This window comes from Acomys russatus, chromosome 26, assembly GCF_903995435.1.
Source record: "Acomys russatus chromosome 26, mAcoRus1.1, whole genome shotgun sequence".
Lineage (NCBI taxonomy): Eukaryota > Metazoa > Chordata > Mammalia > Rodentia > Muridae > Acomys > Acomys russatus.
Genome location: NC_067162.1, coordinates 19507695 through 19523627, shown reverse-complemented (window position 1 = coordinate 19523627; position 15933 = coordinate 19507695). Strand labels below are relative to the sequence as shown.

Below are 15933 nucleotides of genomic sequence, written 5' to 3'. Positions count from 1 at the left end.
CTGTAGTGGGATCCATCTGTTGCAAAGAGAAGTTTGATGAGGGTCAAGACTACACTTATGATCTATGAGTTTAAGGACACATGTTTATAGATTGTTTTTAGGAGTTATCCTAACCAAACCCCATACCTCCACACACAAATAAGCCCCTCAGTTTTAAAGGTACAGTAGCCCACAGTGGATGGATCCTAGGATTGATTCCCATATATAGACCAGACCTGATAGCTAATGCATAACATTGTGAACACTGTAGTCTTGGTGAACATGCTACAGAAAAGTACTGTTTAGAACAAGTCAATGAGATTACTGGGGTCCAGGTTTACTAAGATAAGAGAACACTCGGGGCCAGAGGCCTTGAACAGAGAAAGGAAAGAGCAGCAATGACTCGTGTCCTGGAGTGTGGCACTCTGGAGATGCTATGGAGAAGCTACAGCACAGCTTCTCATGCTTCTTTATTGGCTTTTTTCCTGAAGCACATTTATCTTCTTGGCAGGTTAAAGACAGAACACTAACTCTATGCTTATATCCAATTTCCTGGAAACTGTCTAGTCCCAACATCTGATTTCAATTATGTTGGATTGACAGTTGTATGTATCCATCTCTGGACAAGCCTCTAGGTCCAGGGGCATGGCTGCATAACTCGCACACAGATGCCTGAACTCATAAAGTTAGAGTGGGGGAGGGTGGGGGAGTGACAAACAGACTCTCTTTTGATGGTCCATCCTACTTCCTGCTCTGTTTCATCTTGAGGCCACTATATCCTTGCCACCAAAATCATTTTGTTCCTCATTTCCCCCCTCTTTTTTTGTTACCAGGGCAAACACGTAAGGAAGAAAAGATAAAGAATAGCCTTAGTGGAGCTGGAGATCTGGCTCAGAGGTTAAGAGCACCAGTTGTGTTTTTCATAGGTCCTGAGTTCAATTCCTAGCAACAACATGGGGGCTCACAATCATCTGTACTGAGATCTGGTGTCCTCTTCTGGCAGGCAGGTGGACATGCAGGCAAAACATTGTATACATAATAAATAAATAAATCTAAAAAAAAAATAGCCTTGGCATAGACAGGGGTCTTTCCCAGAGTTCCAGCAATCTTGGCTGCGTCTGAGATCCACTCCGTTGATGCTGCCTTCTCCCTTCTCATCTTCAGAAAATCCTGTGTACAGTCCTTTTACTCTAGGCACAAGTAAGGGGGGGTGCCAGGAGGGAAAAGCTGATACCTTCTGGGGGTCAAATAATCAGCTTTCACACATGGAAGGCATCTCACCGAAACCTCTGCTTTTTTCTTCACAGAAGTCTTTTAAGGTCAATTTATTTGAAGACCCCAGAGAGGTAAGGACCTTTGCTTTCTGGATTAACAGTCTTTAGTCTGTCTATTTTGAGTCTTACTAGGGTTATTGTACAGTTAACTGTGAATGAGGAATTTTTCTTTGTGGAGTCACATCACTCCTTGTTTGTATACTGCTGATACCCTAACAGACATACACAGGAGGTCCAGACGATAGGGTACCCCTGGTCTCTCTGACCAGAATAGGCAATGCCTGAGGTTCCACAGTGCATTCACGGGCATCCTTGGATGCACAGCACTGATGACCATGGCCCTCATGGTTGTTGGCATCAGTGTTCCTCTCACAAATTCTAATCCCAAGGGCCTGTGCAGTCTCCTTTCTGGTCTGTGACATTCTTCTCCTCCATTTGGCTTCCTGCTCTTCTCTTGCCTTTCACAACACACAGCATGGTGGGATCTTACAGCCAGCAAGTGAAAAAGAAAGGAGTGATCATTGCTTCTTGCTTGAGATGTCACCCCCGGTCGACCTGAAGACCTCACACTGTGCTCCATAGCTTAAACATCTCCCCAGCCCTCCCCTGGCTACAAGCATGAGCTGGAGATGAAGCCGCCCACACCCCATCCACTGGGAGCACGCAAGACCCAAACTCTAGCATCCGAGTCAGTCACATATTCAAAGCAGTCTTGCTAGATACTGGGACACAGTATGACAAATCCTGAGCAGAAAAGGACACGCATTACCTGGTGCCTATACCTCCCACTAGGGGCTCCTTCAGGGCCAGGGAATTTCCTAGAATTAGTGGTGCATACTGACACCTGCCCATTCCTGTCATTCCTACTGTCAATTGCATTCATTCCAAACCCCACTCTAAGTATCAATGACTTACCCACAGGGCCATGTACATCTTTCTTCAAATAAGCTGCCCAGGTTGCAAGCTTCCGAGGCTCCGTCTCTGCTCTGCAAGCTATTTTATGGCAGCAGTTGAACTCAGAACCTCTTATTTATTGTCAGCCTATTGGTATAGGGTTTGGCCCATTTTTTTTTTTTCATGTTTTACTTATTTGGAATAGTGAATGAGGTTCCAGTTTAGGCACTTTGAATGGTGCGCTTAATACCCTTCAAAGCTAATTATGCAACTCAAAGCACTCAGGTTAAGCTGTAGATAGAAAAATGTATTCTGCTTCCCTAGGCGTAGATTCTGTATTCATTAATAGCTTGTTAAAATGTATTTGCAAGTGCAAGCCAATATTTATGACGCTAGCAGTCTTTGAAATTGTGTGCTCAGAGCAGGAAGTGCTTTGATGCCAGGTTCCCATGTGTGGACAGAGAAGAACCCCTTCTTTCTGCCTCTTCTATTTACTAAGTGTCCCCTTCACGGTTGTCTGGGGTTCCCATCCGTACTCATCTCTGAGGTTCTATACGGAAAGAAAAGCTTCTGTCAGGTTTCAATTGTCGTTCCCTTGGCTGTGAAATCACTGTCAATGAGCCAGCATGCAGCACATCCAAAGAGGGAGGAGATGGGTGTGCTTGTCTTGTTGTGGAAAAGAACTGCTCCATCCACTGTGTGATAAAGCTGCAGCAAAATGGAAAGGCAGCTAAGCCTGCAGATTCAGAGGAAGATTGTTCCTTTCCTTTGTACTGAAGACTTGGCTTTTCGTTCTTTTCCATCCCTCCCTACTTCCCTCCCTCCCTTCTTTCTCTTGCCTTCTTTTTGAAGATAACCCAGGCTAAACTGTAACTCACTGTGTAGCTCAGGCTCACTTCAGACTCACAGCAATCCTCCTGCCTCAGCTTCCTGAGTGTCAGAATGTCAGGCATCAGTCACTATGCCTTGCTTGTGATAATGATGACTTTAAAAAAATTGTAATGGAAAGCATGGTTGTGAGACTGAAGCCAGAAGGAATTTACAGTTAAGTTACTTGGGTCAGAAAAAGAACCTGTTCCATTATATTTTATAAATTCTACATGCAATAACAAGCCTAAAAAGTATAACCCCTACACATATAATGGCTGGTGAGAATTTTTAATCAGAGGCTCCTAAGGTTCTACAATTTTATTTCTAGAATTCTCTTTGGAGCAGTGAGTCAATATTTGATAATTCCTATATTTATTGCAACTTTAAAGACATAGCTTTTATGAAGAGCAAGGACTCCATATGTGTTTAATATCTGTACGTACATATGTGTACATGTAAATAAACACAAAACATATGAAGTAACTTTATTTATATATTTGCTTATATGAATTTTATATAAATATTTATATTTTTAATATATATGTATATATACTTATTTATTTTAAATGAAGATGCCCTGGTCACCTCTCTGCTTTACCATTGCTCGCTCCGCAGTCAGAGTTCTGTCCTCACCTCTACAGAATTGGCCCCTTTGTTAAGACTCTATTGCTCACAGACACTGGAGTCTGGGTATTGGCCTTGTGTTCACAAAGGTAGGGTGGGACATGGGCATTCCCTGGGGAGAAGTAATCATAGATACAGCATTGTTTTCTCACTTAGAACTGTCCCTTCCTGCCTACTGCAATTGATGGGGTGGTGCTCCCAAAGTCCCCAGAAGAGATTCTGGTGCAGAAGAATTTCAGCACTGTCCCCTACATGGTGGGGATCAACAAGCAAGAGTTTGGTTGGCTCCTTCCATTGGTAAGAAATCACAGATGTCCCACAGACACGCCCCACCCTGGGGTCACTCAAGGCCCCTCTTCTTTGCTACCTCTTCTCTGAGTCCAGGGAAGCTGCGGTCATTGTCATATGTAGACAATGCCATGAAACTCTAGGCTGTTTCAGCCCTAGGAGGGCTTGTCATGCATCTCATAAATACCCTGTCTTCCCATCAAAGAATCCTGAGAAGGTCAGGTGGAATGAACCCTAGGCATAACAACCGCCACTTTCCCAGAAGGATGTCGCTAAAAGGGAAGGCGCTGGAGGTTCAGGAAAGCTGGTTCAGGAGAACTGTTTCCAGTCTGCCCGTGGCATCACAGGTCCTGTAGCTCTCTACACATGATTTCAGGCACCTCAGTGGACAGGTAAGCCAGGAGCTAGTTAAAACACTAGGACAGACTTTTCGCAGCAATATGAGTATAGTAAGTTGAACAGTTAGGCATGACCTGAACCTAAATCTCTGACACTAAAAGATATAGATGCCTCAAGAATGGGATGAGCTCAAGTGAGTCCTGGTGGCTACACCCACAGTCTGTCAATCAGTGATCACCTGCAGGAGAACCTTCAAACCCTTCTTCATGATAGGAACCAGAGTTGGAAAGTCAGGTCCTTGTGGAATTCAAACATCCTTCTGCAGAGACTGGTAGCTTGTTTAGGACTTGTCTCCCCAAATACTGATAACTCAAAGATGTTTCAGATTATTTTTTATTTTTAAAGATTGTTCTCTGGTCCTTGAGGAAGATGGTTTAGAATAGAAGATTTACATCCCAATCAGGAAAATGGTTGATAATTGAAGCTTTCTAGAACAACAACATCTGAAAGCATCAAGCTTTCTCAGGCAGGGGTTGGAGGGGGCTGTACATAGTCTGGGGTGTGCCTTAGGTTGCTAGATCCATGCTACAGTCCTGTCTCTGGGTGCAAAGGGTTGAACAGAACCTGCACATGCTGAGAACTCTGTAACTCTCTCTGCAGAAGGATTTCAGAGGACACCAAGGTGACAACCATAATGGTTGATTTTTGGTTTCCTTGTCACCTGAGTCTGAGAGTCGTGTGCTCTATGTTCTCTGTCCCTGAGCTCTCTGCTTCTACATACACTTCCATTGCTTAATCGGCTGGAAGACCAGTAGATCCCATAGACTTATATGTCAGATATGCATGCACACAAAACACACACACACACACACACACACACACACACACACACACCACTTATCTCTGTATTTTTGAATTTCTATCTAAAAGCACTTTGTTTTATTGATTTTTTTTTCATTGAGACCCAACAAAGAGATTTCGTGCTTGTTATTGGTTTGATTTATTTTCTTATTGGGTTCTGTTAATTTTTGAGTACTTACAAGTACTTAATTTCTTCAACAGATTATGGGATATCCACTCTCTGCAGGCAAACTGGACCAGAAGACAGCTACATCTCTTCTGAGGAGGTCAAGCCCCTATCTTGTAAGAGGCTGCCGTGAGCAGGGATGGGGGTGGAATTTGAGGATTGGTTGAGAAGCACAGAAGACCGGAGGGTTCATTTCAAATGGCAGGAAATCCAGTGACACAAATATATAAGGCTTGAGGTTCTGTTTCATTTTTAGGCTTTTAACACTTCATCACCCAGGTAGATACTGAAGGGTTGAAAAGATTTGTGATGAACAAAGACTTCGAAACTGTTCAAAGAAGTCACATTGCTCACCATTTAAGGGCATGAATTACTTACCTCCTTGATCTATTTCAGAACATCCCTGAGGATATGATTCCAGCAGCCATTAAGGAGTACTTGGGCGGGGCAGAAGACCCTGTCAAAAACAGAGACCTGTTTGTAGACTTGATTGGAGATGTGTTATTTTCTGTGCCATCTGTGATCGTGGCTCGTCATCACAGAGGTGAGACCCAGCGGTTGTAGACTGCAGAGGGTCACTGACAGCAGTATTAGTTTCTTACCCATTTGCCTCCCAGCATAGACAGATGTGGAAACTGTTGAGAGTTGGGACCAAAGTCTTGGCTTTCCATGGTCAGGGGTGGGTAGTGTCCTGTTGTGTTATCTGCAAGTAAGAAGCACATGCTGAGGAAAGGCTCCAAATGCATGTAGTTAATTGGGAAGGCTAATGATGATGAACATGTTTAATATAGGCCCTTTGGTGCTCATGCTGGTCCACAGGCCAGCAGCATTACTGCCAAGGGAGCCTTTAACACTGTAGATTCTCTACCCTTATTCAGTATCCACTGAATCAAAATCTGTATTTGAATAAAATACTGACCAATTTCACACCATCTGCAACGCGCATGCAGTCCATCGGTAAGCTGGCTCCTTCTGTTTTATATACACATCTGCAGCCTGTTGCCATAAGTTTGAAATGCCATGACCCAGAGCGCATGTTTAGTATAGATAGTGGAAGCTGGGGAGGTCTAGACAAGAGTCAGAGTTTCTTTTTGCGGTAGGGACATTGATTCCGTCTAGGTTTGTGCCTCAAAATGAATTGTGCGCGGACCTGTGTCTTCTCAGATGCTGGAGCCCCTGTCTACATGTATGAATTTCAGTATCACCCAAGCTTCTCATCAGACCTGAAGCCTGGAGTGGTGATGGGAGACCATGGGGATGAGCTCTTCTCAGTGTTTGGCGCCCCATTTACGAAAGGTAATGGCTCCTTGTAAGTGATATGCCTGAAGCTAGGTCGTCGGGATTCCAGTCTTGTTTGGGTGTTCTTGAGAGAGTTTCCCCTCTTTAAACTTACTTTATTGGTTCATCAAAATGAAGCCGAGTTAACTTAGTCAGCTCCTAGCCTTTTCCTCCTCTAATTGGCATGGAAGAAGACTGTGTTTGTGTGTGTGTGTGTGATTTAAAGAAAGATCCAAGAACTGATAGCAATCCAATCAGGCAAAAAAAAAATCCCTGAGTTATGGCACTTCAGAACTATGGCAAAAGGGTGTATAGAGATGTGTATAGAAAACAAAAGGAGCCAGCTTACTGATGGAAAGTGTGAAATTGGTTAGTATATTATTCAAATGCAGACTTTGACTCAGTTGATACTAAGGGTAGAGACTCTACAGTGTTAAAGGTTCTCATGGCAGTGATGCTGCTGGCCTGTGGACCGGTATGAGCAACAAAAGACCTTTATCCTCTTCCTCACAGGAGATGCCTCAGATGAAGAGATCAAAATCAGCAAAATGGTGATGAAGTTTTGGTGCAATTTTGCTCGGAATGGGTGAGACTGATAGCAGTGACAGACGGGGTTGATGGGAGTGGTAGGATGTTATGGGGACACCATGGGGGAATTTGTGGATTTTAAAGTTTAAGTAATCAAAGGCCTGGGCTATGACAATAGTATTTTGACAATGAGAGCTCTAATAGTGCCAGAGTCTCCAAGTAGATGGAACAGTCCTCATCTCCAGAGACATACAGTCCATGGCATCAACATGCCCAGGATCTGTCCAACTTTCAGAGAAACCTAGGAACCACATAGCAGATCTGAAAAACTTTGGCTTTGATTTTAGGAACCCCAATGGGAAGACATTGCCTGAGTGGCCAGAGTACAAGCAGAAGGAAGGCTACCTGAAGATTGGTACAACTACTCAGGCAGCTCAAGGGCTGAAAGAGAAAGAAGTGGCTTTTGGACGAAAGTCCGGACTAAGGATGCAGTGGAGAAGCCCCTCCAGGGAAAAACTGAGCTCTGAATGGGCAGCCCAGCCAGCTTTGGGGACCAATGAAGCAAAGGCAGAGTTATACACTGTGGTGTTTGTGGGTGAAAGGGGTTTTTACCGTGGGGGCTTCAGAAATATATACCCTTCCACATCAATTACTAATGGTCATGGGAAAGAAAGATGTGATATGTATCTCATGGCCTCAATTTGCATAAACATGAGATCTTTTGGAGAACAATTCAGTGTTTGTGTTATGTTTTTTGACTCCAAATGAATGTTCCCTGTCAGATAGAGTGCCACCATCTTAGGAAGACAACTCCACGGGGGTGGCTGGAGGAATAGTTGCCCTGAAATATAAAGGTAGACAGGTGCTTTGGAGGAGGGTAGTGTGAATATTAATTAGCTTGCCCTCCATCTCAAGCCTGAAATGTTCTTACACATTAGGAGAATGACTAGATTCGAGAGTTTACCAAAGTGCTAAAAGTTGTACTTGGGCTACCTCAAAGACTATCGAATTTCTGGGAACCATAGACCCAAGAGGAGTTTACATCAATCACAGACTCTTCTCCATGAGCGTCTGACAGGTGCCCATGATTAAGACTGGAGTCATGTAGAATGGCCAGATAAAGCTTGTCCTTAGGGGTTCAGGTTCAAAACACTAAAGAGATGACCCAGCAATTTGAAGCACCTATTGCTCTTCCAGAGGACTTGGTTCCAATTTTCAGAACCCATATAGATGGCTCAACCCAACTGTAATTCCAATTAGGGGATCTGATGCCTTCTTCTGACTCATTGAACACTAGGCATTGTACACAGTCATGCATGTAACCAAACTCTTATACATGCAAAACAAACAGACACAGAAGACCACATAGGAAACACAGCAAGCTGATCTCATTTTTTGGTCCTGGTGAATATATATTAAGGACAAAAAAAAGGAAAGTTGTGCCGATTTACACTCTTAGTGGGGGGACAGGAATGTGTTGTAGGTCAAGATCACTGTAGATCTTTATTGTTGATATCTTAGGGCTTCTATTGTGATAAAATACCACAGTCAAAAACAACTTGGGAAGGAAAGGATCTATTCTATCTTAGAGTTCCACATAACAGTCCATCACTGAGGGGAGTCAGAGCAGGAACTCAAGACTGGGACCAGGTAGCAGGAGATGATGCAGAGGCATGGAGCAGTGCTGCTTACTGGCTTGCTCATCGTGGCTTGCCCAGCTTGCTTTTTTTTGTTTGTTTGTTTTTTGTTTTTTTGTTTTCGAGACAGGGTTTCTCTGTGTAGTCTTGGCTGTCCTGGACTCACTTTGTAGACCAGGCTGGCCTCGAACTCACAGCGATCTGCCTGTCTCTGCCTCCCGAGTGCTGGGATTAAAGGCATGCGCCACCACGCCCGGCTCCAGCTTGCTTTCTTATATACCCCAGGACCACTTTTCTAGTGGCAACTCCACCCACATGGGATGATGTTTAATGATTATTTATATTTAATATTGAATTATCACTTTAGTGAAATCAACTGTTAGTCCTTAATCAGCTTTATACCCAAATAACCAGAGAGACCAGGATCTGTTTAAATTGCCTGTAGCATAATGCTATGCAATAATTACTCCATCTTAAACCTTTATGCTAGTATAGTTTCCTCCCATTCTGATTTTCCACTTTATACTTGCTTTTAAATCATCTCTTCATTTCTCTTGATGCTTCCCAGTCCTCTCCTCCTATATGCATGCTCTCCTCACTTCTCTTTCTCCTCCCCTCACTCAGTCAGGATGTCCCACCCTACCCTCTGCTATTGCTCAGCATTGGCTAGTTCGATTTTATTGCGACAGAGAACAAATGGTGACATGTTTACACAAACTAAAACTGGAGATATTTAGAATAAACATCACAGTGGAAGGCCCTGATTGATGCAGAGTGAGGGGGAGAAGTCGGCATTTGAGTGAACAAGGGTAAACTGTGCACAGTCCACAAGGACATTATGCCAATAAGATGAGCCCTCCCACGTTTTAATTTTAGAGGGACCTCAGTCCTAGAGGCGGGGCCTTCTCAATGATCCTAGGTCTTCTCAACTGTGCTGGTTGCTTTTTGTCAGCTTGACACAGACTTAGACATGTCTGGGAAGAGGGAATCTTAACTGAGAACGTGACTTCATAGGACTGGCTTGTAGACAGGTCTGTAGAAAATTTCTTAATTAGTAATTGATGTGCGCTTTAATGTCTCATCAGCACTTCTTAAGCCAACCATGCTCACCGTCAACAATAACTCTCTCAGGTCTGGGTGGCCCTCCCCTGCCAGGTGAGTGTTTAGCAATGGTTTCCCCATCTGTAGGATAGATGTAGTGTGATTTGACTTTTGCTGTGTGCGCAGCAGCTTTTTAAGATGGTGTCAATGCTTTTATTTCCTTACCAATTGGTCCCACTCAATTTTATTTTCAGTTCCAATATCTTGGAGTGTTTTTTCTCTCTCTTTATTCTTTAGTAGTTTCATGACTTACATTAAGGTTTCTTTTTTTTTTTTTTTTTCATTATAAGTGTATTTTTCTTAGGGTGAGAGTTAGGGAATCTGATATTCGGTTTTTCAAGCATCATTTGTTGGAAAAGTTGTGATTTCCAATGTATGTTTTGAGGAATGTTTCAAAATTCAATTGGCTAACTTTAAAAAAATCAATTGGGTTGATTTAGGGTACTTTAATCTACTACATATGTCTATGTACCCGTTTTTAGTATATGTACCACTTTGGTTTTTTATTGTTGCTGTTTTTACTATGGCTCTGTAATACATATTTGAAAACAGGAACTGTGATGTCTCCAGTTTTGCCTTTTTTGCTGAAGATTATTTTGGTTATTCAGTGACTCTCTGATTCATGTGAATTTTAGTGTATTTTCCCAGTTTTATAAGGAAATGCATTAGTATTCTGGTGGGGATAACACTGAAACTACAGCTCACTTTTGATAAATGGACATTTTAACACTCTCAGTTCTCTTCACCCATGGGCACATGAGGCCTGTGGATCTTCTAGTAGCTCTTTAAACTTCTTTCCTCCAAGCTTTACAATTTCAGCTGTTAAAGGTCTTCTCCTCAGATTTATTTCTAGATTATTTAATTTTATTCTGTGAGGTTTTGGGAATGGTGTTATTTCTCTCATTTCTTTCTCAGAGCTCATTATTGATATATAGGAAAGCTATTTTTGGCTGTCAATCTCCTGTTCTGGGTATCTTTAAAACATCTGCACAATAAGCCAATACAAAGAAAAACTAGAACAAGAAAGATTTAGATCTGAATGCAAGTGAAATAACAGGAAAAGAACACCAAATATATGAACAAGTGGGAATGTCCTCCCAAGGTGTCCAACTTTGGTACAACCACATTAAAATTCCACTAAACATTGGTGGTTTAAATTCACATTAATTAAAAGACATTGTTTTATTAGATTGGCTAACACAGAAAGACTCTAACAAATGATTGTGAGGATTCTGATTTTAAGATTTTTCGCTTGTTTTGTTTTTATTCCTTACACCTTTGAAGGAACAAATGGCTTAATGAAACCATAAACATTAAAAAAGTGATTTTTACTGAGTTCACTCAGCCTTATCCTTGAGAGTGGAGAGAGAACCCAGAATCCTAAAATAAAAGGCTAAGACAGGAAGTATCTCAGCCTATGCTTTGTCAAGAGGCTCTGTATGGGCTTGTTTTTCCCTGCTGCTAGAACATTTGTCTATTTCTAGAATCCCTGGTTTCAGTCTAGAGCATCAGTGTGACACCTGCTGAGGTAAAACCCTGAGAAGCCCCAGGGAAGTTGTGGACTTGAAATGACAGAGTAACCAAGATCTCAAGACACCAGTCAGCCTGGCCTTGGTTTGGCTCCTGAGCTGCAGCCATCTCGGCTTTTGGCCTTTGCATAGGTGAGTCTGGCTGCCTGGGCTGTTTGCTGCAAACTCAGACGGCTGTCTCCAGAACTGACCGCTATCCATCGCACCTTTTATCATCTGCTGCCACTGATCCCTTAGCTCAGTGCACATCATGACAGCTGACATAAGCGTAGGAGTCCTCAACATACCTGGAAGGGTGCTCTTGGTGGCACCTGGGTGGCTATGAGTCCCCAAAGCCCACAGATGCTGCAGAGGCATTTGTTCATTTGGTGGTCCAGAGAGGCAGAGGCAGATTAAGCGTGGAAGGAAAAGTAAAACATGAGTGAGCTTGAAATTGGAACTAATGAGTTCTGACCTCAGGCGTCATCATTGGTGGGAGAAGAAAGCCCTTCGGCTTCAGGCTTTCTAAAGTACCTCAGCGGGCGATAGCACAGGGAAGGGAAGGGGGCAGTGTTGGACCCTAGAGTCCACTCGGGTAGGGGGTCATCGCGAGAGACCACTCGAGGACACAGTGTTGATGCAAAGCACAAGGTTTATTGCTGACTCATGTCAGGGGGACCTCAGCACTCATTTGAGAGGGCGAGGCACACCTAGTCACTGTTACAGGCTACTTTTAAAGGCTAACACTGAAAAGGTTAGGAGGGGCTGTGTATCCTATGTTAGGATTGGCTCTGGTGGTCGCTAGGGGTGCTTGTCTAAATGTTATTGGCTAGTGCAGGGGTTGTTGGTCTTGGGGGCTATTCTTGGCAAGGAGGGGTGTTGGGGAGTTCCAGGGAATTTCCAGATGGTATTTTTCTGAGAATTGTTTACCTCAGTTGAAATTGTTTATCCCGGTTGGCCACCTTGATCTCAGAAACTGAAAGTGGCCTTCAATTTTTTCTGGCTCACTTTCCCAAGCTTGTCTGGGTCATGTTCCCAGGCTTAGGCTGAGAGAGAGAGAGAGAGAGAGAGAGAGAGAGAGAGAGAGAGGAGAGAGAGAGATAGAGAGAGAGAGAGAGAGAGCCTTACAGCAGCAAAGCAGAGTCCACAAGTATAACCTAGAAGACACTGCTTTGCAGCCTTACTATAGCACACAGTCTCCTATTATTTCCATAGATGCCCTGTACTTTACAGAATCAGAACCCCAATTTGTCCTGGACAAGTCCTTATCTTAAACACTAGCTGCCTCTCATCCCCTCTTCTCACAGAGAGACAGCAAAGACCAGAGAGGGAGCACAGTGCTTGAGTGAGGGAAGAAGGTGCCCTCCAGCTCCACTTCTGCTAACACAGACAGCCGTCTTCTCAACATTTCGCTCTTGAAGTAGCAACACTACATGTGCCCATTAGGCTTTATTACATATCTTATAATATGTATATATTATATATTTACATATATATGCATACAATACATTATAAAGAATATATTTCTTTTGGAAGAAACAGTCCGTACAAGCACTCAAAAGGCTGAGGCTTGCATTAAGGAGTCCTAGTTGACAAATATGCATTTACCACTGTGCTGATTTCATTCCACCTCAAAGCCCAAAATGGGTCTTTTTAAGTTCCAGGCAATGATGTTTCTTGACATCAGTTTTTTTGTTTTTTTTGTTTTTTTGGTTTGTTTTTGTAAAATAATATTTCACAGTATTTTCAACAATACTGTGAAACGCCTATAGTGCTTCCCATTAGAGAAACCAGCCTGATTCCATGTAGAGATCAGCACATGGATTGACATTCTTTTCAGAAACAAATAGTCCAAGCAAGCAGTTGAAAATAAATATTAAAAAGCATGTGAAAATGTCCACTGGTAATCAACTAAAACTTATATGCAAGAACAGCAAAATTGTAGAAACAAAGACAACAATTGAAAGTAGAATGCAACACTGACCTCATTCATAATAAAATCTTTAGAGCAGCATGCTTGTGAGCATGTTTTGTTGTGTGAGTTGAACAGTTTCTAACCTGTAGGCTCATCTACCTTATAGATTGCATTAGACGCAGCTCTCCCTTGCTCCAGGAGTGTGGGGCATCACCCACTCTTTAGAGCCCAGAACCTGTTTCAAGGCTCTTCAAGCCACCCTGCCTTAAGTCCTTGGCAACCTCCATGGAAGACTGCAGAGCAGCCTCAGCAGCCAGGTGGGCGCTGCTACAGTAAGTGCTTGTGCGAGATTTCCCACACCATCCTCATCCTAAATAGAGGCATATGCTGCTGAGAGAAGGAGAAGGGCTGGCCTCTGGAAATGTACTCTGCATGGTGACACATAAAGACACCACAGTCACGCCCATTCTGCTGTTGAGGAATCTCCTCTGCTGTCATGCTGTATTGCTCCCACCCTAAAGGGTCCAGATCCACATTCCTTCTCGCTTTGCTCTCCTCCTGCACATAATGAAAAATCAGCTCTAGTGTGTCGGGTCTCTTCTGCCCCAGTGAGTCTAGGTAGACAATCTTCTTCCTGCTTAGATCTATGACCACCAGGATCCAGTGAACATCTGAGTGCACAGGTACTAGAACCAGCTGTTTTTCAAAAAGGTTGACTCCCAGGGTCCACCTTTTCACTGTCCTGTAGCCCCCACACTTTAATTTTGTATAAAAGGAGGTATTAAAAGCATGCAGTGGGGCATAACCTTGAGTCTGAGTTCTATCTATTAATAGATTCATATGGAAATTTATAATTTTGTCATTGAGCTACTGCCTGTCCTTTAGAGTGTGTATGTCTCCTCTAGTGATATGCAGCTTGAAACCAGAACTCAAGATTCCCTCCTGTGACCCTGGGCCGAGGGCATTTCCAGTTTCTTTTCTTTTCTTTTCTTTCTTTTTTTTTTTTTTTTTTTTTTTTTTTTTTTTTGGTTTTTCGAGACAGGGTTTCTCTATGTAGCCTTGGCCATCCTGGACTCGCTTTGTAGACCAGGCTGGCCTCAAATTCCCAGCGATCCGCCTGCCTCTGCCTCCCGAGTGCTTGGATTAAAGGCGTGCGCCACCAGGCCCGGCTCAGTTTCTTTCTCCATATCTGCTGTGATGTCATAGCTATGGCTCAGCCCTCTGCCTTCCTCTTCATCTGCAAGAGCCTTTTTCCTGGGCTCAGGCAGTGGCATGTTGTTGCTGAGGATGCCTTTGCTGACCCTGGCTGTTTGGATTTGGGTTTTGGCTCCTCCAAGAAAGTCAAGATGGGGGTGATGTCTGTTTTTCCCCTTTTCGAGGTTTGTGTTTTGTTTTGTTTTTTTCCATTTCTTCTCTGGGTTATATATTTTCTCTTCTGAACACCTTTTACTTTTTATTGGTAATTGATCATCCCTTGGGACATTACTGACAGATTGTATTGGCTCAAACTGATTTGGTTCTGAACTGGGACTCTGACCTTCATATCCTTTGATGTTCTTCAAGGTATTCACAGGACTTGACCAAATAATCTGAGTGTCATCGCTCACTGAAATGCATGGTTGAGGGTTTTCCAACAACCTTTCGTATTCTTCACTGCAGTGTTTATGAATACCTTCTTCTATATTGGAGTAGGGACGCCTACCGCCCGTGCCACCATCCACTAACTTCAACTCAGTTGTATCCGCTTCCTGAGGTTTTTGGGTGCACTCTCGGCCGTTTCCCTGTACTCAACCCTGTGCCAAGGCTTCCCATGGCTGACCCATGCCCAGCTCTTCCCTCCCAAGTTCAAGGTTGACTTTGCCCTTCTTTCAGCCTCTTCTGAGACTCAGGTGCTTCTTCAGACTGCAAGTTGTTTCCTCCCTCAAACCATTTTCTCTTCTGAACTTTAGGTGAATGTCCAGGGATCATGTTTCCACACCGCTGTCCATAATACACTGCAGAAGGAATACTTGGCTGGCATTTGCTCTGATGTTCACTGTCTGATGTCCTACCTCTTTCTGCCTTCCAAGTTAAAGTGCAGGTCGGCTGGATGTTCAGTGGGTGTTCTTGGTTTGATGTCTTCTTGATAGCGGAAGGGTCAGTTGGAGATGTCTCATACACACTGGACATGCTTGTCTAAACGCAGAAAAGAGAAGAAATGTAGCTCAGGTTCAGTCTTGCTTTTGATGTTAGGGTCAGTTGGACTATTCGGACATAGGAAGGTGACAGTATTGAAGAGAATTTCTCAGCTGATGAAATTTCAATCTGCTCTTTCTTCATGGGGCCAGTTCAAACTGTAGAAAGCTCGATGGAGTTCAGTCACTGCCTTTTGCTTTAGGGCTGGGGAACAGGAGACATTGTACTCTAGGGCGTGATGAGCCTTTGAAGACTTGGAAAGTTTGGAATTGACAATGAATGTCAGACAGTAGCCTGAAAACACCAGACCTTGGAAAACACAGCCAACGCACTGGAGGCAGAACTGCTGTGTGCCTCAGCTGCTGCCCTGGCTCTGGACTTCCAGGTTCTATAGCTGGTTGTGATACAGTTTGACACATCATCACAGCATTCTGAGGTGAGCAGAGGCCCCTCCCACCATCATCTTTGTCAAAAGTCTTAAAGCTTGCTTCCATCT

At 43.4% G+C, this 15933-nt stretch overlaps 1 protein-coding gene across 1 annotated transcript in view; it reads left to right on the top strand.

Annotated features, from left to right (window-relative positions):
• The window catches only part of LOC127209480 (liver carboxylesterase 1-like), an 81933-nt gene that overhangs the window by 15890 nt on the left and 50110 nt on the right, over positions 1-15933 (top strand). The window contains exons 8-13 of the mRNA XM_051169131.1: positions 1287-1325; positions 3798-3938; positions 5331-5411; positions 5692-5839; positions 6460-6591; positions 7087-7159. Of these exons, the coding sequence (XP_051025088.1) occupies positions 1287-1325; positions 3798-3938; positions 5331-5411; positions 5692-5839; positions 6460-6591; positions 7087-7159 (614 nt within the window). The remainder of the gene's footprint in view (positions 1-1286; positions 1326-3797; positions 3939-5330; positions 5412-5691; positions 5840-6459; positions 6592-7086; positions 7160-15933) is intronic.